We start from the raw sequence: 24,298 nt of genomic DNA on the forward strand, positions 1-24,298 counted from the left end.
GGGGGAGCTAGCCCCAACAGCACCATTGTATTTCTCTGTGATATACAACCATAATTTTGCAATCATAAAAATGATTCTAGGTAATAGAAAAGATTAAGTTATGTGCAGTATATGCTACTATAAATTCCCTCCCCTTGAATCCTCATAGCATAAATGGTTAAGATAAAATAAGTTCTGGGACTTTAAGAGCTATAAATTTAGTTATCCAGAAAAACAGTTCATGTCTGGGGCTCTGTATAGCTAGACCTTTGCTTTGCATTATTCAGCACTAACCTATGGTTTGGGTTTAAATTCAAGACTAAAGCAGTGTGAAGGTTACCTGCTGATTTGTTTCTTCGCTTTTCTGAATGCCACTCTCTTCTAGCGTGTAGTCATAATTAAATAGATAACCAAGCAGATGCCACAAAATTCCAGCCTGAAATAGGTGTGTCTGTAGCCAGAAATCAACAGCAAAGGAACTGACACACTCTACTCCAAGAGCGGCCACCCGTGGAATACTCTGAGAGATTAAGAATAATGAAATTAAAAAAAAAAAAAAAAAGCTCCCAAGAGAAATTGGTTATGAATGTACGTCAAGCTAGCCATCTTACTGCGCAAAATGTTCACCTCTCTTGTATTTTCAATTCCAATTTAAATCTGAATCCAATATCCTTTAAAGTCTAAAATTAAAAGTGACCCTGAATTGTTTTCGAGGCAGTGCTCAAAGATTCGGAAATCTAGTTTTCTCCGTATTTTGTATTCTAATTTTTAATTTTTTTTTTTTCTTTCAACATTTATTTATTTATTTTTGGGACAGAGAGAGACAGAGCATGAACGGGGGAGGGACAGAGACAGAGGGAGACACAGAATCGGAAACAGGCTCCAGGCTCTGAGCCATCAGCCCAGAGCCCGACGCAGGGCTCGAACTCACGGACCGCGAGATCGTGACCTGGCTGAAGTCGGACGCCCAACCGACTGCGCCACCCAGGCGCCCCTGTATTCTAATTTTTAAAAATAGTGATAAGGCATTACAACTCACATGCTAGGGCCTTAACTGTATCAGAAATATCTTTAGTGCAGGTGTATGGATTTACTTCTTTATATCAGAGTTTGTATTCTTATTAAACACTTCGAAGGACATCATGTAAATATATTTAAGAGATTTTCATCAGATTTATTAACTCTAGATAACTTAGTCCAGGATCGGCACCCCAATCCTATTCAATTCCAACAGAACTCACTCCATCCAGTTATCTAAGAAAGCTCTCTCTCCTTCCCAGTCACCTACTTCACCTACCCTAGTTTGAGGCTAACTAGTTTGCCTCAAACTAGGCAAACTGCCTAGTTTGCCTCAGCAGTACAGGATTTGGAGGAAATATTAACTTCTCAGCAACCCAAAGCCCTTCCCACCAGTGACTTGATTGTTACATGGTCCTTTACTTGCATTAGATTCATTTACTCTAGTCTCTCATTTCTTCTCTGCCTCTCTTCCAATGTTCAGATGAGACCCACTTCCCTTTACATGTCACTTTAGTCTTATTTCTTATGGGCCACCATAGGAACTAAAGTCTCCATTTACACCAAGGGTTCTGTGAAAAATGATTTTAGAGATCCAAATAATGCACATAAAAACAATTTTGGGAAAACAGCTTATGTATAAATTGGGGACTGGCTATGTGACAAGAACACCCATTGCCTACTGCATCTAGAAAGCATTAAAAATGAACTCTACCTTGCCAAAATATAGCACCCGACAGAGATCCTTGATGATGCCAGGCATTTCCGTGATCTTCTCTCGGCATTCTTCAAACTGAGCGGCCACACTGTAGCATTTGCTTATGTGTCCACACACCTGCATGCAACACAACAGAGCAAAAACAAAAACCAAAAAAAGGTTCACGTGCACATTCCTTACTTAAGACACCAGAAATCAAGTCAGCAGAGATTCATGAATAATGCTTAATGCTATGTATGATGCTCCAAATTTAAAAAGAACATTTCTACTGAATCACTAGTAATTCTGGCTAAGATTTCCTCTATATGCAGGGTGGGCAAACCATGGCTACTGCAGTGCATGGGCCAAATTGGCCCTGGTTCATTTTTGTATGGCCAGGGAGCTAAGAATGGTTTTTACTTTTTCTCAAAAAGAGTTTAAGTGGGGTAGGGGCAGATAAAGAGGGGAGAGAGAGAACCCCCAATCAGGCTCTGCACTGCCATATCGGCGCAGAGCCCGATATGGGGCTTGAACTCATGAACCATGAGATTATGACCTGAACCAAAACCAAGAGCTGGATGCGTAACTGACTGAGCCACCCAGGCACCCCAGTTTTACATTTTTAAAGGTTGTTAACACACACACACACACACACACACACACACAAATATGCAAGAGAGACTGTAAATAGCCTGACAAAAATATTTATTTACTCTCTGGCCCTTTATAAAAAGAGGTCTGCCAACCTCCGGTTAAGGTATTTTTGTCCAACTTATTAACATTGCAGAACAATTCTACTTATTTACCACACTTCAAAATAAAGTATGAAACTAAAAAGCTTGTACTCATTTAAGTGTTTATATTTATTTTTGAGAGAGAGAGAGAGAGAGAGAATATGAATCAGATGTGAATGGGGGAGGGGCTGAGAGAGAAGGGGACACAGAATCTGAAGCAGGCTCTGGGGTCTGAGCTGTTAGCACAGACCCCAACATGGGGCTCAAACCCACCAACCACGAGATCATGACCTGAGCCGAAGTCAGATGCTTAATCAACTGAGCCACCACCCAGGCACCCTGTACTTGTTTGTTTTATATTCTAAAATTTGCTGGCATAAAAAGGACCACACAAAAAGATGCATTCTACAATGATCTTAATGAATTCCTGATGGATTTTTCTCTCAACAAGTTCAATCATAACCTTAACAGAAAAAAACCAAACTATAGTGATGGATTGTTATATCTAAGATGACAAATGTTAGGTGAACCTGTGGTAATCATTTCACAGTATATGTAAATCAAAGCATCATGCAATGTGCCTTAAATTAATACAATGATGTATGCCAACTGCTTCTCAATACAACTGGAAAAACATGACTAGAGATGGGAGAGGGAGGTAGAGAAGGAACTTACGGAAGGGGCAGATGATAAGTGAAAAAAGAATGGCAAAATGACAAATGTTTGTAAGTGGATGGTGGGGATATAAGAGTTCATCATACTATTCTCTAAGGAAAAAAAAAATCAAGCCACTAGAGTCCACGTGATTTAGTGTAGTACCTAAGTGTGATAAAAAAACCAATAGCCTCAGTATCACCTGAGAATTTGTTAAAAGCATATTCAGTCCTCTACCCCAGAACCACTGAATCAGAAACTATGGGCAGCAGCCCAAGTAGGGGTCAGCCACCCACGTTTTCATGAGCCCTCCAAGTGATTCTCATAGAAGTTCAAGTTTCAATTACTACTGGTCTAGTGTAACTGTCTTGGAACCACACATTTTAGCCTCACCTGTACTGACATGTCACTTGGTTTACTAGAACGATTCAAGACAGCCACACAGCGACTAAATGCCTCCTGTAACACCTGAAGAGAAAGAAGTTATCCATTAATTCCCCATTTTGACTTGAAGTCTGAAAAGTCTTTTCTGGTAGGAATAAAATATTAACAACCTTTTAATGTTAGATACTTGGTAAATAAATGTTTGCTCAATTAACATTTGTTAAACAAGTAAAAGATCCCTAGAAGTTTTTTGTTTTTTTTTAACATTCCCAATAAGCTATTTTGTGAGCAGTTAAGGGTATCAATTTTGAATCAAATACTTTCCAATTCACATTATGAAATAAAGCTCCATTTCTACCTTTAATTTTAATGCTAGAATATGGAGAACATAACATGTTATTTGGTGGAATAAATTAAGGTAAGAAATTCCATCAATTGTACTTGTACTTGGTGAATTCTCTATTGCCAAAAGTCATACAATGTGCCTCAACTAGCTTGAAGAGAAAGAAGGACAGAGGTCATCCCATATTACCTCAATTCCATTCTCCCTCCTGAGCTCTTCAGCATTGAGGGCCGAGCAGTTGACAGTATGGAAAGCTAGCTCTGTAGCAGCAGGCAACAATGGTGATTCTTTTGAGAACAGGAGGTCATCTGAAGTCTCCATTGTTATAGTCCTAATTAGCATGGGATATCCTGCATATTTATAAGGCTGTAAATCTGAAATAATCAAAAGTTAGTGTTGGGAAAACAGTAAGCAAAACAAAAATTGATTGTCATAGTTTTAATTCTGACACTATGTTCAATTGTGTTCCCTTAAAAAAAAATGACAAAATATTTAACATCTTAAATGTCTCCTAATTCTAGTTCATAAAAAGAAATTAAACCTAGTATAAATCCCTTGGATCTTTCCTTTTCTAGCATACTTGTTTGGCTGATTTCTCTAAAATTTTTCTGCCCCCAAAAAGATTATTTTCTGGTAGATTAAACTTTACTAAACTTAAGTATGTAGTGGTTTTGATCCTTTGCAAAATATCTACTTTCTGCATTGTCCACGGAATCTGTGTAACTTTTCATGTGACCACAGACAGCACAGACAGATCAGGACCCCACACCAGAACTTATTTATAAATCCCCTTTGGGAAAAGTGGGAGGTGCAGCCTGAAAAAACATTATGACCTTGGTAATAAACCAATGGTGAGCCACAAGTGCAACTCTAATATAGTTATTAGCCATTAAAATGTAACCAATGGTTTGAAAGACTTGTTTACAGTCATTTTGATTAGTGGTAAATGCCATGTAACTAAATGCTTTACAAATGTGTTCTGTTCAATTCATATGCAAAAGTGAATTAGTCACTGCTCTCAAACTGCTAGATCCCCATGCTGTCCCATGTAATACTAAAACTGCAATCCCACTTGTCTTCAATTACCCAACAGTCCTGCTTATCTCAAATCCCCACTGTCCTCTCTTCCTTCTCTCCCAACATCATCCTACAGAGCAAATGGGTCTCTAACTCTTGGCTTCAAGCCAAGTTCAGTTCCAAAGCCAAAGGACACCTGCAGTCTTGAAACTAACTTCCCATCCCCAACAAAGCCTTTAAAGTTTTCACTTTCCTGGCTTTCTGGTTATTGTTAACAGCAAATGGCACTGCAAACATGCTGGGAATTCCCAATAACCTTGTACTGTGAAATCATACCTATTTATTCTACAATCATGGTTTACAAACTATCCCATAGGATCAGAGGGTTTTGAGAGCTACCATAGGAAATGAGAAGTATGAGAAAAGTATATGATCACATGACAAGTTTCTATTGGTTTTAAAGACCAGACCATTCTTTAGAAGCTTTTAAAGTTATGAACAGGCACAAAAAGCTAACGTCCTTCCAGAAGGAGTAACAAAAACTTGCTGGAAATGCAAAATACTAAAAAACATAGGTAAGAAGTGGAAAGTATAAAAACAAACAACATTTTGGCCCTTCCAATAGAAAACTACTCTTTTACTCTAAAATGCAATTCTAAGAATCTTATGCAATAATAACTCTAAATCTATTAAAATATACTGTAGAAACAAGTAACATGGTAGGTATCAGCTGGAAGGTAAATTAGAATTTGAAAATAACACAAGCCTTACCTTCTTTATGACGGTTGAAGAGGATGCTCTGTGTTTTCAAAATTAAAATTATGTTCTCTGGATCTGGCCCATCCACTATTTTTGCTGATTTGGTACATAAAAATTCATATGCTTTATTTACTTTTTCAAACATATCCTGTATATGACCAAACATAATTAACTTTTAGTGTGGAAGATCTCAAACCAAACAGCTGGTCTGTATTTTACCAATAACTTCTTAGTTATTATTTTGTTTTTTCCATTAAGGAATTCATTCCAATTGTAATCTAGCTGGTACACTCAAGGTGAAACCTCCCCCCCTTCCCCCGCCGCCAAATAGCTATTTACTGACCTTAATACCATTACTAAAAAATTCTTCTTCACTTGGTTTATACCATATATATCATATTGAACTCATAAAGACAGTTTCTGAGCTATTATAAAAATAGTAAGAGCTGTTTATGGAGTACTGCAGCAGGCATTGTACTAAATATGCATTACAAACATTATCTCATTTAATCCTCCAAACATCCATATGAAGTGTGAACAGTTATATCCTCATCTAGGGTCACAAAGTCAACTGGTGATGGGCTAAGACTTACACCCAGGTCTGACTCCTAAATCCATGTCTTAAATTACAACACCATATTATGTTCCTTGATCTACATGCTGATTCTTGTGTGTCATATTGTTTTACTACCATAGCTTTATAGAGTATTTCAACATCTGGTATTAAGTCTAGCAATTTAATACTGATTTAAATATTTCTTCCTATCTTGACTGTTTTCTCTCCCAGATGAATCTGAATTGCTACACATTTCTCAAAAAATCCCAGACTTTTGATTTAAAATGTCTTAAACATATAAAAGCAGTATCTTTTCTTTTTTAAAAAAAAATTTTTTTTAAATGTTTATTTATTTTTGAGAGCAAGAGAGAGAGAGAGACTGACAGACAGACACAGAGTGTGAACAGGGGAGGGGGAACCAGAGAGGTAGACACAGAATTAGAAGCAGGCTCCAGGCTCTGAGCTGCCAGCACAGAGCCTGATGGGAGGCTTGAACCCATGAACTGTGAGATCATGACCCGAGCTGAAGTCAGATGCTCAACCGACTGAGCCACCTGGGCATCCCAGCAGTATCTTTTCAATACAAAGTCTTCCCATTCAGGAGTAATGTCTGTCTTTAATTAAAAAAATATTAACCTTGAAATCAGTGGAAATTACTCCAAGTTTCTATCAATAAGCTATCAGTCGTAGTTATAGAAATCATACTGTGTGATTTCATCTTTTATGTAATCTTTCTTGGCATTTTAGTAGGAAGCTGAAGAGGCAGGATCAGGGAATACCACCACCAGGTAACTTTTAAGCCTGATCCAAATTTTCTATTTTTTCAGTTAGAACAATATGAAGTTGAATGTCATTAGAAAAAAAAAAATCACCCAAAGCAATTCAGATGGCCATAACTTCACCTACAAATTAATTACATTCATCCACATTCTTAACATTCAATTACTCATGTGACTGCCCATTAGACTTAATTCTTAGACATGAGAAAATATCCACTAGTTACTAGTATAAGGGCAGTCCTTCTGGTAAACTGAGGGAGGACCATTCATGCACAAACCAGGGGCATATGGGCCACAGGTTAATGTAACATACACTGGGCATTACGAGGCGGGCACGAGCACAGAGAGTGAATATACCTTTTCTCCACCTAAAACATTAATAGAGCAAAAGGAAGTCAACCCAAAAGTCCTAATTCCAAAGGTAGTACATACCCTCCCTTCTGGATTCTTATCAGGGTGGTACTTCTGTGCAAGTCTGAAGTAAGCTTTTCTAATCTTGCTCTCATCATGCCTGTTAAATAGCAAAATTATTTTATGAACAGAGTAAGGTACAAGAAAAAAATTTATATAATCATTTAAAATGATACTGTAAGAATCTTACTTTTATTATATATGATCACATATTAGGCATCAAATTAAACCCAGTAAGATTCAAGTAAGAATTTTTTTTTAATGTTTATTTATTTTGGGGAGAGAGGAAGAGGGACAGCACATGTGTGCAAACAGTGGAGGGGGAGAACAAAGAGGCAGAAGATCCAAAGTGGGCTCTGTGGTGACAGCAGGGAGCCCAATGAGGGGCTTGAACTCATGAACCGCAAGATCACGACCTGAGCTGAAATTGGACATTCAACTGAGCCACCAAGACGCCCGAAGAGTATTCTTTACATACAAAAGATAAAACCTCAATGTTCCCTATGGAAGGTTATCATTCACTTCAAATCACAAAACTGTATTTGAAGAACTAAGAAAATTTTTTTCCAATTTTTCGAACTGTCACTTCAAACTCTATAATTTTAAGTAATATTGACTATCAGCCTTGCCAAAAATGTATAAAATGTATAAAATCAGACTTAAGAAAATGTCTTTTAAGCCACTTTTCTCTAATATTATCTATTCTACTATAAAAAGTTCACTTATATATTAATGAAGTAAATGCACACTCTTTCCTATACATCTTAGCGTCCTAGATATATTGCTACCAAATCTATTCCTCACGTGTAACACAAATAGTAGGAGGAAGGGGGAAGATGAGTGTATGAGTGATGACCATGTGGCAGGTACAGTGCCAGGTGTTTTACATTATTTCAGTTAATAGAGAGCAAAACCTGTACCAGCAAGACAGAAAAATGTTAATTCTAACAAATTTGTAATAAATGATGATCACATGGATACATTTCCATATGGTTATTCCCACAGGTGTATACATATCAAAGAATAGGCAAAAAAAAATGTAAAAACCGTTGTTTAATAACTCAGTCTTTGATATTAATATTCTAAGGCAAGGCAAACTTTTACTATTACAATACTGAAAATAACTCACGGGCCCTGTCCTTGAGGGAGATTAAGCACTTCATAAGCATCATCTATTGACATTGTAGGTGGCTTCTTTTCAACTTCCTTCTTCCAGGCATCAAGAGTATCTTTTAGAAGCTTAACCTTAAAGACAGAGGATTAAAATTTATATCTTTTGTGAAAGTAAAACTATTTCAGAATGTAATTATAAATTACAGAATTCTTGTGCTGTATTTAAACTGACATTTCTGGGCTATCCAACTATTACGGTTTTCTGAAATACACATAACCAAAGTCACTGCTAAATAAGTAGCAGGGTATCTGCTACAGGGCTACATTCCTCTCTTTTTCTTATGTGGTATTTTTATTCTCTGACAATTTCTGTCTTTACTTTTAATTGTTAAAAGAAATGTTCAGAAAGCACCGAAAACTTTGAAATTAGTGGATACATTGCAGTAGGAAAGAAAGCAGTATATGGTTACATGCTTCTCAAAGTGATCTAATGTAATTACCGGTAAGCTGACATTCAAACAAATCTAAGAGACAGTAAGTAAAACCAAGAGAGTCTGGGTAGCAGGTCAGAAGAAGAAAGCCAATATTTACTGCATGCATTTATGCCAAGGAGCTAGATGCTTTACAGACTGTAGCAGACTTAATTCTTGTACAAAATTTCAATAATACATGAAACCATTCAGATTCTTTGAGATAGCACCATGTTTCCCACTTAGTAAGTGGTAGAACTGGATTCAAACCTAAGTCTGACTAAAAAGCCCATACTTTTCTATTTCATGCTGAATCCGTAACAGGTAGCAGAGACAGCTGTCTTTATCTGGTCACAATAAAGAGGCAATGCCTAAGATGGCAACTGTTCTGAAATCTTTTGATGGTAAGGATAATGGTATAACCACTGCTATACTAAAAAACCAACAGGGGCACCCAGGCCCACTTTATTCCAGGCTTCCAGCAGATATCCAAGGGCTCAAGTTGGAGGGTTCCCAAGGGCACTGTGGACAGGCTACTATATAAAATAGTAGGTCCCACTTACTGCCTCCTATGTGTGCCAGGAATCATGCTATTTTTCATATGAATTCTCAATCTTCCCAACCACATGAGATAGTTGCTATTAGTAGTAGTAGTACTGTTACTGTAACGGAGGCTTAGAGAAATCAAGCAATGTTAAATACACCTACTAATGGCCAAACTGAGACTCAATCCCAGACTGCCTAATTCCAACATCTGCGAGCTTACTCAATATGCTATAAAGACAAGCTTCTATATTTGGGATTTATCCAAATATATTACATTACACTCAGAGGTACACAGTCCTTAAATAAGAGGGAACATTTAAGGAAGCTATTATCCTTATCAGAGAAGAAATAAATACCCAGGAGTGATTAGAAGCTATGTTTACAGTTTGAGAAGGCACAAATTAACCTACTGACTTACCGGATCTTTAATGGGCCAATCTGGAAACCGGAGTGTATCGCAAAGTTGTTTGAGGTAATAAATATTACAAAATAGTTCATTTTCTAGTTGTGGATAGTTGATTACTGGGATGGGACAATATTGATAAAGTGCTCTTGTGTTACTCTGAAGACGTGGTGTGAAATCAGCAAGATGGGCAGCAATCTTCTCTATCATGAGGCGTCTACAATTAGAAAACTCTCCAAGCATTATGAAAGGATTATTTTATTAAAAAAAAAAAAAAAAGGTTAAGACAGGTAATCATGCACAATATTTACGTGGATCTTCTTTAGAGTAACTCAATTATTGGCCTAAAATGTGTGTTTATAAGAATGTTACTGAGAATATTCCATACTTGTTATGTAAAAAGTCTCAATGGATATAAACTTATTTATAATACTTATCTATAAGGACAAGCATAGAGCAAAAGGCTGATATCCCCAGTCCTTCCAAAAATCAGTCATTAGAAGGTCAAATGGTATTGAATTTGCATACTTCATGCAACACATGAAGGCATAACCAGGGGACTAAGTTTACTAGCACCTCAAAGAAGCTCACTACACAGTATTTATTAAAATTAACAATCTGGTGTCTGGCTCTCAGTTCAGCAGAAATTTGATCAGATTAGTATACAGACAGCTATATCTTTTAGACAGGGACTTATATCAACCAATCTCAGGAGAAAAATATTCCATAGAAAAGTTGTGTTGTAAACTTCTTTATATTCCTATACATTTGTTCCCAATGAAAAGCATGATTGTCACACAGAATACATTGTTGACTAGCACATGCCAAGTCTACGGGTCAACCTACCTGACAACCCAAATGATAACCAGCAAGTGGCACTGTGAGTGTGAAGTCAGCCAAGGGAGTGAATAACAGACTCAGATCAACCGCCATCCAACTAAGAGGACTGAGGGGTTCTCCACAATAGTGGTTGCCTTGATACTGGACCTATGAAGTGTGCAGTCTTTTTCTAGACACAGCCTGTCTGGATGCTGACGTCTGCTTCTGTGCCTCTACTTTTTCTTGTTTTCCAAGGCTTTTCCTCCTCAAGGGCATTCTTTAGGAAAGTTAATTTCCACATTAAGGTCAAAATGTGCTAAGGGCCTCATTCTAAAATGAATTGGGGTATCTCTGGTATGATCCATTCTATGTGGGCACAGTCTTTAGTGGGGGACAGCTCTGTTTCCAAATACCAAGGAGGCGTGTCTTGATTTTATCCCTATATATTCCTTACATACACTGCCTAAAATTCTACCAGTTCCCTAGACTGACTTAAGCATCACCAGTGGTAATAGGATCAACCTTATGTAAAGCTCTATTAAGGTAACGGTAACTCTGTCAAATCATGTTAGATTAGAAAAAAGCTCATGGCCTCGTCAAACTCATCCCTTGATTTGGCACCAATGATCACTGTAGCTTGGATTATGTAACTAGTGAAAACAGTTCTTTTAACAGAAGTCAAACCAGGTGGCAAGAGGCAAGGATTCTGAGTATACAATACAAACAATCAGTTGGCTATTTACCTCATTTCACTGCTCCAGATTGCTTCTGGAGTATCAAATTCTCCCAGAAAAATCTCAGAAAACTTTTCAGGCTCATAATTTTCTAAGTAACAAACCATTGCTTCTGGTAGGATGTGTCCAAGTATACTTCTCTGAAAAATATCTTGTCCTTTTGTCTTTAAAACAAAATACAAAAACACTAAAGTTACCGTTCAATTTTCTAATAAATGAATGAGGGTTAGGGAATATTTTAAGAAAACAACCAGAACAAATTGCTTTTATGTTCTGGAAATTTAGATGGAAACATGGCAAATTGTGAAGGGGAAGATGTCTGGTATTAACTGGCTTTGGCATGAGGTTCAAGGTAGAATTAACACTATCTGGGCCTCCAGCAGAGTCTTAAGCTTGTCAGATGTCAGGGGCTGCCGACATTATTTAGGAGGATCTGCTTGGACCACATGCAATAGTAAAGGACAGCACAAGGAGAGATGCCACCAAGACTTGTATCAATTTTCCTGTGTTACATTGTTGGTTGCAGTTTTCACCTGTAACTGCTTCTGTTTTCAAAAACAAGTCAAGTCCAGAAAATCGACATCTTAAAAAGCCTGTCCTCAGGAAGTGTGGCTATTTAGATGGAAAGTATCTATTCAAGGTAATTATAATTAACTGTATTAAGAACTTCATATTCTCTGGCTGGCAAATGGGAGTCAGGAGAATGATCATACTTTATCATACTAAATTTTAAAACTCATTTCTTTACCTGATGGAAATAAAATCCTAAGGACTATAAATACTTTTCTTTTTTCCTTCTAGGCAAAGTGAGAATGTTTTATTCCTCTAGGATCTGACAAAGAGACAGAAGAAAAAACCCAGACACGGTTTTACCACCTAGTGCCAAGACAAATTAGATGATAAATACTTTCAGGCTTTTTTGCTAAATTCACTATCCGTTAAATTTTGGGACAAAGAATTGGTGGTTTCGTTCTTTAGAATACCATTATTTGGGGGGCTCCGAGTGGCTCAGTTGGTTAAGCATCTAACTTTGGCTTAGGTTCATGGGTTTGAGCCCCATGTTGGGCTCTATGCTGACAGTTCAGAGCCTGGAGCCTACTTCAGATTCTGTGTGTCCCTCTATCTTTGCCCCTCCCCTGCTCGTGTTCAGTCTGTCTCAAAAATAAACATTAAAAATAAAATAAAAAAGCCATTATTTGGTTAGTTTTTGCATCCAGAGTTCTGTTACAAACACAGTTTTGCTGTAATTATTCAAAATACTGTTAGGTGAAATGATATATCATTTTTGTTATAAAAATTTGAAAAAAAGATTCCATATGCATAACTGCACAGAAAAAAAGGGGAAAAAAAGAAATGCCAAAAGATGCCTAATGCTATACCGTGGTGGTCGCATTAATTTTTTTAAAACTCTTTTTATATTCTCATTTTCTATTTGTATAAAGCTGCAGAAATTATACTGCCATGGGCATCACTTTAATATTATTAGATTATTTTCAGGCCTTCCCTGGCTGCTCTAGAAAACATGACATTATACCACATTGTCAAAGAGGTATAACATTCCTTGGTTAGTGTCCTCAGCAGTGGACTGCTGTTGGTTTATTATTCTGCTCACAATAAAATCTGAAAATCAATGCTCCGTGAAAACTCTAACAAAATTTGAATCATCTTTCAGTTATATTTTGACAATAAATACCTCTGTAAAATATAGGTATAAAGTTTCAGGTTGTCAAAGCTATCTGGATGAACCTTAGCTTTTTTTGGATTCCTATTTTTCTTCCCCAGTAAAATGGCAAGGATACTTGAGAGCACCTGAAGAATTAAATAGCTTCAAAAAAGAAATTGGCACTTCTGCCACCTGAGGATCTGAACAAAAAGAAGGATGAAGTCTTTCCTGAATTTTAGCTGAGTGTGAGATTCAGATATATACTGAGGTATTTATGGAAGTTATTAATCCAGGTTTTACACAACGGGAACAAGTTATATTCACAGCAGGGTCATGTTATAATTCATATCTGCAATTTCTAATGGGCTACATTTATTTTCATTAAAAAATATTAGCTTAGACTTTCTCTGTACAAGGTACCACAAGGAATGTGAAAGAGGAGTAAAACAGTACCTGCCCTCAAGTGCTTATAATCTAATAAACATACACAGCTCAGGACAGTTTAGTGCCAAATAGCTTATGCAGCGTCAAGTTACATGAATTAATCTGGCTTACCTCCTCAGACTTGAAAGCCTGTTTGGTATGTGTATACTTCAAAAATCTAGAAAAAGAAATTACCTGTCAGACATAGGAACTGATTTAAATTAAGTAATCTTAGTTTTCTAAAGATCAGATTTTTTAATACTTAAATAAAAGCCATGAAAGGCAACTTGTAAAAATACATACTCCCAAATTGTTTAATTTCTAATGAAGGCAAGAACTTAAATGAATTAGAAAGATTTTTAAATGATGGTCATATTAAGAATATATAATACGAAAAATTACCTAATTTGAAGAAAAAAGCAAAATGTCAAACTGTACGTGCAATATGAACATAGTGATGTTAAATACATATTAAAACTGTATAAAAGATGGTGATAAATTCTCACGTTAGATGTGGTAAAGTGGTATAATTATTTTCCCCATTCTAATTTCCAAATTCTCAGACATATAGTTAAACAGCTGTCCATGTACATTTGAAATAATTTTAAATAGATTACCATTAAAGTTCTTACCGAGCAACAGGAAGCACATTGGAACCTGTATACATCATGATAAAGAAAAATACTCCACTAAGATAAAGACGAGGTAACTGTGGGTTATCTTGCATGATATGGTATAACAAAATCGCAACCTTCTCAACAAGTATAGGGTCAAAGGTCAGCAGTAGCTAAAAAAATAAAATGTTTTTGTTACTGGATTATAAAAAACTTGCAATAACATCATTTACTTCAGGCTTATGTACTTCATGTGCTGAGGTTACACTTTCTTATATGTAATAAGTTACAAAATAAAAATCTGTGGGATTTAATTAGCTACTGTCTACCAGACTCATCAGATTTGAAAATTAATTCATTTAACAACATTTAATGCAGAGATAGTAAAATATTGAGAATTGTTCAAAACTTATTCAGAAAAGACCCAAAGATGCCTGAAACTATGCTGTCATGATTACAGATAAAACCGTTTCTTATGCAGGAATCTTCTTAGGTGGGCTTCTTTGTTAATGACAAAATAAAAAAGAAAAAGGTAGGTATGCTTTGGGTTAGTTTCAGGATGTGAAGAATTCCCTGGAGACTACTTGAGAACTCAAGGAACAGAGAAAAACTATCAGTGCACACTAGCAGTACTAAAAAATGAATCTACAAGTACAAGTAGAAGGAACGTGGGTGACCAAATACTAGTGGTACGTTTACTGCTGGCCGAAAGTACCAAGAGACGTGATCTCTAAAAAAAATTTGAGCTAGTAACACTGAAGGGAATATCTGGGGCCACCATAAGGAGTCTGGGCTTTTGAAAATCATATAGAGTTGCCATGAATAAACATTTGATCAAGAAATCTTCTAAGTCTTATCTTAACACAAGTGGCACTTCACTTTTCTATAAACATTTCCAAAGAATCCCCAGTGTTGGGTCAAATGCTACTAGTACAAAAAAATAACAAGAGTAAATACTAACTCACACTAGGAGGTCAAAGTTCCAGACTCAGGAGACTAAACTGGTGTATGTCTTGCCTTTTAGTAAACTAGATTTCTCTGTGTTCTGGTGTCTTATCTGTTCCTCAAGGTATTTTGATGTAGTATTTAGTACTATGAGATATTTTACAAAGGAAAAACAGATACAGTAACAGGATTTTCCCTAGTGTTAGTAGCAGTCGTAGCTCAAGACTTGACATCATTTTAATTAAAATATGGGAATAAGCAGGCAAAAACTCAGAATATTTGAAATTATGACTATACCAGAAAACCTAGCACATTCACTCACTGTATCTTAGACACACTCTAAAAATTCCAAAGCTGTATCAAAAGGTAAAACCGGTGTGCTCTTAAAGTCAAATGAAGTACAGAAATCTGTACCAACCGATGTAGATAATGTGTTCCTGAAAACTACTATAGCTGCCTGTGTTTAGCAAGAGTAAGGTCTCCCAGAATACAGGAAATTAAAGAAAAATAAAATATGTTCTAAAAGTATTTTTTGAACTCAGTATATATAAAATATATACACTATTAAGAGCAGTTAGAGTTAAAAATTAAATTCTTCTCCTGAGTCATTTTAATTGTTCAGCTATTACTAGAGATTTTTTAGTTAATTTAAACAGACTCTTCCCCTCGAAAGCTTCATGTTATGCCAACCACATCTTTTTTTTTTTTCCCAGTCATTCTTTCCTGGCCTGAAATTCAACAATGTTCGCATTCACTTCTTTCTTTTCAGTTCCCTGATTCTTGAAAATAATGCTTGGGAGAGGTAGATTTTCTAGGCCTTTATCTACATGTCCAGAAGAGAAGGCAAATCCCTCTTTTCATTCTACCTCACATAAGCAGCCACACAGTTCTCTAGGCTGGGGTGGATGGTGGGTTACAAGAAAGAACTGCAGTGTTCTTTCATGTAAGCACTGAAACAGAACGGTCCACAACAGAAAAGCATACAAATTTTGCAATGCTGATATGCTTAAGTAACAGAAGTCAGTGGGGGGTGGGGTGGGTAGTCAATAGGGTACTAGCACTGTATTTCAGAACTCTTTTTCATTATCAGTGACTTGCACAGGCACTTACTTACCTATCCATGAATGTAAAAATAAACAAACTAATTCTCCTTTCCCATTTTACATCAATGTTTAAGTGATATGTACAAACAGCAAAGTTACTGGCATATACTTTAAAGTCACATCATGTGTGGTTAATATAAAAAATGAGATTTAACAATAGGACACTCCATAGACAGGAGGGAAGCACTGACCTGAAATCTCTGGGACCTGACTTATTTGGATTTAATGCTAATCTGGAGATACCTTAATTCCAGAACAGCAGAATAATGAGGGGGGAAAAAAGAAGAAAAGATACTTTAGTATATCCTGCATAATTCCAACTGAATGTACTGGATCAGCTGCTGTCCATGGAAACATTTATCTGAAAAGAGTCAAAACACTGAGGCAAACTGGCAAGACAGCTGTGATTATTTCTTGAGACACAGCCCAGCACATGTCCATTTCCAGCCCACCAGTGTGCTTCCCAAGAGTCCTAACTTCAATGGTGTGATTTTAAGAACGAATAAAGAAAACCTTCTGAAAATAATTCTGGACTCTGGGGGCTTCCCATGTTTAGGCTCTTGGATACACAATCTTCCACAGTTTATTCAGAATATCAACTCAATTAGAAGTAAACTAAATGTAAATCAAAGTTGAGGCTTTTTGGAAATGGAATAGACTACAATAAAAAAAAAAAAAGACTAGTGTTCATAATAAAATTGAACAAGGGAGAATGATTCTTAAAATACTGTTTCTAATTTGATAACATAAAGTAACTCACCTGAATGATATGGGGTAGGCAAGCGCTGTCTGATAGCAGTCTTTTCACTCTGGGTAGAGGCCGAATGATGGCATTATCTTGATCCCTAGAAAATATTTTCTAAGGTCGGCATTTAATATATCTATTAAAATTTGTATGTGCAGAGCATAGGACATTCTACTAGGCATGAAGCATGTTACCTTACTTTTTTGTTAATGAAGACTAAGCTCTCATACAGCTGGGAACATGATTAGGTATTTTGGTTTAAATCTATTTGGCTGCTTAATATGACTTCATTTCCTTCCATAAGATTTCCTTGAAAAACAGTACCCTAGAAGAGCCAGAGACTCTTATTTATTATTTAATTGATTAAACTTGGTGTTGTCCAACACACTGTCAGAGGATATTTCCCCCCAAAGGGCATATCAAACGTTGTTACATAAATTTAAACCTTAGTTTAACTACTCTCAGTATTTTCCACGTATAGCTTTAATTTTAATGCTACATTTTTTCTAAATGCTAATTGTATGCTTTCAAGTGTGATCTGAGTTTTAAAGAGAATTGGAACCATGAAAGCTTCAAGTGTTATAAAATTGATAGTCCCTCTGTAGTTTCCATCACAAAATATCCTTAGTACAGTAATAAACAAAATGATGCATATACAAATATTTTATAAAGATAGAAAAATTCCCTGCAACAGTTATAATTATCACTGTATAACAAACTCTCACCTTTACTGATAAAGTGGAACAAGACCTGGGGCAAGATGTGGGCTTAGGCTCAAGTTCTATACCAGGAGTGGCTAACGTGACAGATGAAGAGCTGCTGGTGGCACTCACCGCTGTCTAGGACTACAGTGTATTTATTTCAAATGTTCATGTCTGCTTCCTATGAATGTGACAATTGTTACTGTTGCCAGAGTGTAGCTAGTAAGCCTCAATTTGGTAGCTTCAGAGAAGTCTCCCAGAGAAAGTTACTTTCTAGCTACTTTATCAATATAATTTGCAAGTTATTTCTTCTGTTTCAAAAGCTCCAAAACTCAGCAGCATTGTCTCAAGGTCACAAAAGGAATATCTTTGCTCTAAATCACCAGACCAATCCCATGTTGTTACTGAGGAAGCACCCATTGGGAGAGAACAAGACATTTCAGAGTACCTCTTAACCATGGAAATGTTCAATTACATTTTACCTGCTTGGAAAATATCCACACATTGTGATCAACATGTTCAATATAAGGGTAGCAAGGTCAGTTTCATTTAGTACAGCCTGTCCACTGGCTAACAGACACCACTTAAGCTGAGGTATTGCCTGAAGTGGTCGCCATCCATCCATGCCTTGAGCCCAGCATCTGGTTTTTGCATTTAACATTCCTTTGGTCCACAATTCTTGCATCTAAATGAATGGAAAGCACCATTATTACAAACATGAATGAAGCAAAATGAAGTTTGCTAATGTCTTCTATTCTGTGATAAATACATGAACTATGGGAATTTACTTGCAAGTGTACAATCAAAAAAAAACAGTAACAAACTTTTGTTGACAAGCCTTCAGGAACCTGAATTAGGTTACTGATGTAAGAAAATTACCATACAGTTGGCCAACCTGCAGAGCATAAAGAACATTGGAAAGAATGCAAACAGTAGGCAGATGATAAAATGATCAAGATATAAACAAGCTAAAGGCTTGGTCTTCTATAAAACTATGTTTGGCTAAATTCCAACTGAGCCTGGGAGGGCAAGATCAAGTATCAGCAAACGTTAAGATGGAAATTATACCTGGATTGCACAGGCAACTTTCAATGAATTTCAGACTTCATATTAAAGTTTACCTGTTCATTCCATAATAGAGTGTTACAGTTTAAAAAGCTTATTAATACTTAAAAGATTATAATACCTTATAACTATTAAGGTAGCAACTATTATTATTTTAAAATTCATTAAAAATCTGAATGCCACCTCCATAACAAGGGCCCATAAACAGTAAGGTTTGAAGACACGACTGTGTCTGCATGTCTGTGTGTATGTGTGGTTCTTTAGAACTGCAAGCCATCTAATCCTTCATATGGAAAATGAATGGCAGAGCCGTTGGAGCTAATGATAGTAATTCAAACCATAGTTTAACAATCTTCAACACCCCTAAGTTTGCTAAGCAGCAGGGCATAAGAAAGACTAAGACCATCACAAAAAGTTCTTCTAAGACACAAACCTCATGAAATCCATATGGGCCACTCCTCTCTTTGTCTGCATTGCCAAAGTACCATTCCTTTTCACTCTCTCTTTTCATATCTGGAGCAGCTTCAATTACATTGCTCTAAGTTTTAAAAAGATTTAGTTATTTTCCAAGGCAGAAATCTAAGTGGCCAGATATCATAAAAAGTAACACAGTACTAATTTCCTGGGTTTACATTCCTTTAGAAAATCACCTTTCACATGACTTTTTCAGAGTTAAGGATCAGATGTCTGACCTAGTAGTTCAAAAAAGCTATTTCCTTATTAATATGCATTTGAAATAAATGGTTTCCTAAATTCACTTGGCAATCGAAGTTAAATTCAAAGACATCTACATTCCCTATGGTCATTAATAAATTCTTAGTACAATAACATTTTAGTAGCAAAGAATATTACAAATAACTATATAAATAAACACGTTAACCTTAAACCACAATGCTGAAAATCCTTAAATTCTTTTGAGGGAAAAAACTCATCCAACTAAAAGTTTCAATAAGCATCCAAGATCAAAGAGTTAAAATACCAAAAATTTTTAATACTATTAAACACTTTCAATTTACTACCCTCGCTACAGATACTTATAATTTTATAGGTCAATATTTATGAGAACCTAAGAGAAAAATTTTATGTAGTTAGTGTATTTTATTAAAACAAGGTTTTAACTACCCTATTAACTTTTGGTTTGATTCATATAGAGAGGCACAGCAAAGTGGTCAAGAGCAAAGACTTCCAGATTCTAACTCTGGCTGTTTCTTAATGCATGACTTTGGACAATACACTTGGCTTCTCTGTCCCACAATTTCTTCATCTGTAAAATGGGAGGTCTGTCATGGAATTTAAAGAGTTGATACATCATTGGGGCGCCTGGGTGGCTCAGTCGGTTGAGCATCCAACTTCGGATCAGGTCATGATCTCATGGTCTGGGGGTTCGAGCCCCACATCGGGCTCTGTGCTGACAGCTCAGAGCCTGGAGCCTGCTTTGGATTCTGTGTCTCCCTCTCTCTCTCTGCCCGTCCCCTGCTCGTGCTCTCTCAAAAATAAACATTAAATATTTTTTTAAAGAGTGGGTATATCATGTATACAAGAATAGTACCTGGTATACTGTAATGCTATACATGCATTACAATTACTAGCATTTATCCCTGATAATAGAAAATGCCATATTCTAAATATTCATCAAATAGCACTTTTGTACACAATTCAGCCAAAAACTAAGACAGAATATCTCAAACCAGATTAAACAAAAACAAACCACCATAAATATCACCAAGCTAGGTATAGGTCTCTTGTACAAGTTAGGTGTCAGAAAAGGCCTTTTAGTAAAGACTTGCAGCTCTACCCTCTTACTGGCTGGTTTCAATAAGGGCTCCAGATTGCTAAAGACAAAGTATATTCTCAGTGGCTAGAACTAAAAGTTCTAGTTCCATAACTGATAGTCAGTTTAAATCTTAAAGATCACATTGCCTCAAAATAAGCCACATTAGAAATACCGTTACTTTAAAAGACAAGAGACACAAGAAAAATAAAACTGGATCAACACTGTCCATTTTAGACTGCTCTTATGGTTATTTTAACTTTTTGTGTGTGACCTAATATCTTAGGCATTAGTTCTATCGTAATTATTGGATATCTTAATTATTGGCTATGTTCATGGCCATGTATACTGACATGTTTTCATGTCAAATTTTTATGATTCTTTTGATCCTAAATTGTACTCAAAGACTATTAAACTTGTAAAATCTAGATAAGCATACATACTTGCAGTGGTACTGTAGCTCGGCTTACGTGGAGATGTGCAAGGGTAAGCAAGTCCACAAGGATCCTAATTCCATTTGAATCCATGAGATCCTTAACATTTCTCTGGAAGACAAAGACACTTTTACATAATTGAAAATGTTTCTTCCAAATAGGTACTATTACCTACAAGACTCCCAAAGAAGAAAATATTTAGAATCTCGTTGGAAAGACTGACCTACAACTGATACTACTTAGTATTTAAGGAACATGAATTCGAGGAACATGAATTTAGATAAATGTGAAAAGGGCCAAGAGATCGCATAAGAATTTTTACTTAAACATATTCTGAGAAAATTAAAATAAAAATAAAGCCTAGCAGGAATAACACCCATGATAAACTCTCTGGTTCTCCAAGTATCCTGCATTTTCCTAGGTTATTTTTGTTAATAAACAGATTATAATCAGAAATAAAATATGGTATATTAAAAAACCTTTTAACGTTCCAGTTTGTTTTTGTAAACTTAAGGCAAAACTGGTAATTTCTTACAAGTTAGAAAGGTACAATTTAAATTTCCTTAAGACTTCTTAATTACACTTCATTTTAAAACATGTGCATCATTTTCTAAAGATGAGACTGAAACTAAGCAAGTTAAAATATAAAGATCTGCTCAGATTTCATCGCAACACCATATAATTGCGAACTGATGCTATATTTACAACTATAAATTCTTGCTGGAAACAGTATGAGCCTATTAAAATGTCTTAAAAAGAAAATGTGAAGAGCTAATGGGAGTCTTCAGTTTATGTCTTCAAATTAATTATCATCAAAATAAACACTGAATAAATTAGAAACTTTCCATTTTATGTCAAACATTTGTTTTACTAAAAGTCCAATCTTAAAGAGTCCCTAAAGAATAATCGGATAATGATTTCATCCCTCATTATTCTTCATTCAGAATTTGATTAGTCTTAATTTATTTAGTATCTGTAAGAGTAGGACAGAATGTGCAGAGAATATCTGACAAAAAATTTTCACTCCGGTAGAGCACACTCCTTTCATCTAAAAGGAGAAACTAAGAAAAGAATCACATCTGGATAATTAACCCAAACTGTAATAATTTATTTTTTGTTATATACTTATGTGATTTATTTGAAAATAATTGCTTATTTAGGCAAAGATACTGCACCTTATTAAGGATCAACTTGTTAAGGAAGAGGATCAACCGATCTCGTTCAAGTTTGTCTGTGCACTAATGAAATAAATGAGAATTTAGTCAGAAGTGAGAGAAACACAAATTAAGATATCATCATCACTGGACAAAATCAACAACAGTCAATAAGAAATAGTGTCATCTTTTTTTTTTTTTTTTTTAAAGTAGGTTCTACACGTAGCATGGAGCCCAACGCAGGGCTTCAAATCACGATCCTGAGATCAAAACCTAAGCTGAGATCAAGATGCTTTGGCTAACTGAGCAACACAGGTGCCCCAAAATAAGATCTTTTAAACATCAAGAAAATGAGAGAAGACTGTAATTCATCAATGTCTTGCATTCTCTGCAATTTTATATAACTTATCCAATTTCCCTAGGAAGGCATTTATTTTATTTTTTCAATATATGAAGTTTATTGTCAAATTAGTTTCCATACGACACCCAGTGCTCATCCCAAAAGGTGCCCTCCTCAATACCCATCACCCACCCTCCCCTCCCTCCCCCCCCATCAACCCTCAGTTTGTTCTCAGTTTTTAAAAAATATGGAACACTTCACGAATTTGCGTGTCATCCTTGCGCAGGGGCATGCTAATCTTCTCTGTATCGTTCCAATTTTAGTATATGTGCTGCCGAAGCTAGCATGGAAGGCATTTATTTTAAAAGTCAAAAACAGATATATAGCTTTAAGAATGTATATAAAAATGAAATAAATAAAAGAATTGGCCCAAATGATGTGAATGCAAACTGGTGCAGCCACTCTGGAAAACAGTATGGAGGTTCCTCAAAAAACTAAAAACAGAACTACCCTACGACCCAGCAATTGCACTACTAGGCATTTATCCCCGGGATACAGGTGTGCTGTTTCGAAGGGACACATGCACCCCATGTTTATAGCAGCACAATCAACAATAGCCAAAGTATGGAAAGAGCCCAAATGTCCATCGATGAATAAATGGATAAAGAAGATGTGGTATATATATACAATGGAGTATTACTTGGCAATCAAAAAGAATGAAATCTTGCCATTTGCAACTACATGGATGGAACTGAAGGGTATTACACTAAGTGAAATTAGAGAAAGACAAGCATATGACTTCACTCATGTGAGGACTTTAAGATGAGACAAAACAGATGAACATAAGGGAGGGGACACAAAAATAATATAAAAACAGGGAGGGGTACAAAATATGACACTCATAAATATGGAGAACAAACTGAGGGTTACTGGAGGGGTTATGGGAGGGAGGGGATGGGCTAAATAGGTAAGGGCACTAAGGAATCTACTCCTGAAATCATTGTTTCACTATATGCTAACTAGTTTGGATGTAAATTAAAAAAAAAAAAAAAAAAAAAAGAATTGGCCCAAATGATACTTCTCAAGTAAATATTCTAAAGAATGATTAATGATGTGTCACATAAATCACATCATGATGAACACAAAACAAGAAGGAAAAATATATCTACCTAAAATTACAAATGCTATGCCACAAATACTCAGGTTCACTGGAGTAACAGTGAATTGGAATTCAATAGTACAAACTGGTAGAACAGCAAAGAAAGATTTTTCATCTGGTTATGTTATTTCCTAGGTACATTTTGTAACCTTATCCAGAATCAGTTTCTTAATGTACAAAGCATGACTGACACATAAGGTAACTATAACAAGCACTGATTATAAAAACCATTTAAAAATTGGTGAAATAGGGGCACGCGGGAGGCCAAATGTCTGACTTCCACTCAGGTCATGATCTCGCGGTCCGTGAGTTCGAGCCCCGCGTCAGGCTCTTTGCTGACAGCTCAGAGCCTGGAGCCTATTTCAGATTCTGCACCTCCCTCTCTCTCTGCCCCTCCCCAATTTATGCTCTCTCATTCTCTCTCAAAAAATGAATAAACATTAAAAATTTTTAAATAAAAATTGGTAAAATGGTGCAAAGGCAGTTCACTGAAATTTAAATGGTTAAATGTAAGAGAAAGAGAAGCACAAATGAAAGAACAAAGTGTTTATACTGCAATAAGTAGGTAACACTCAAATTTGGGCTGCACTAGATGAATGGATCAGTATGTTCTTTCCCCCAGCCAAGCTCAAGTGTCAAATGACAAACTTTCTAAAATGTGCTAACTCAAGGTTCCCTTTTTTTGGTTACCACTGTAGTTCTAAAAAGTTTTACTATCTTCACACTTTGAAATTTAGTATGCTAGCATCATTTAAGACTTTTTCCA

At 36.0% G+C, this 24,298-nt stretch overlaps 1 protein-coding gene and 1 non-coding gene across 3 annotated transcripts in view; both read right to left on the reverse strand.

Moving 5' to 3' along the window:
• The window catches only part of DNAJC13 (DnaJ heat shock protein family (Hsp40) member C13), a 125,178-nt gene that overhangs the window by 31,959 nt on the left and 68,921 nt on the right, over positions 1-24,298 (reverse strand). For both annotated transcript variants that reach the window (XM_042902981.1, XM_042902982.1), the window contains 16 exons: positions 22,055-22,117; positions 20,889-20,990; positions 19,108-19,212; positions 18,092-18,294; positions 16,924-17,008; positions 14,134-14,288; positions 13,634-13,679; positions 11,425-11,579; positions 9,878-10,079; positions 8,460-8,575; positions 7,352-7,430; positions 5,597-5,732; positions 3,998-4,182; positions 3,475-3,549; positions 1,712-1,831; positions 320-499 (listed from right to left, as the gene is read on the reverse strand). In XM_042902981.1, the coding sequence (XP_042758915.1) occupies positions 320-499; positions 1,712-1,831; positions 3,475-3,549; positions 3,998-4,182; positions 5,597-5,732; positions 7,352-7,430; positions 8,460-8,575; positions 9,878-10,079; positions 11,425-11,579; positions 13,634-13,679; positions 14,134-14,288; positions 16,924-17,008; positions 18,092-18,294; positions 19,108-19,212; positions 20,889-20,990; positions 22,055-22,117 (2,007 nt within the window). The remainder of the gene's footprint in view (positions 1-319; positions 500-1,711; positions 1,832-3,474; positions 3,550-3,997; positions 4,183-5,596; positions 5,733-7,351; positions 7,431-8,459; positions 8,576-9,877; positions 10,080-11,424; positions 11,580-13,633; positions 13,680-14,133; positions 14,289-16,923; positions 17,009-18,091; positions 18,295-19,107; positions 19,213-20,888; positions 20,991-22,054; positions 22,118-24,298) is intronic.
• Positions 22,615-22,720, reverse strand: LOC122198953. Its single transcript, XR_006193241.1, has one exon. It is a non-coding gene; the product is annotated as a U6 spliceosomal RNA (small nuclear RNA).

This window comes from Panthera leo, chromosome C2, assembly GCF_018350215.1.
Source record: "Panthera leo isolate Ple1 chromosome C2, P.leo_Ple1_pat1.1, whole genome shotgun sequence".
Lineage (NCBI taxonomy): Eukaryota > Metazoa > Chordata > Mammalia > Carnivora > Felidae > Panthera > Panthera leo.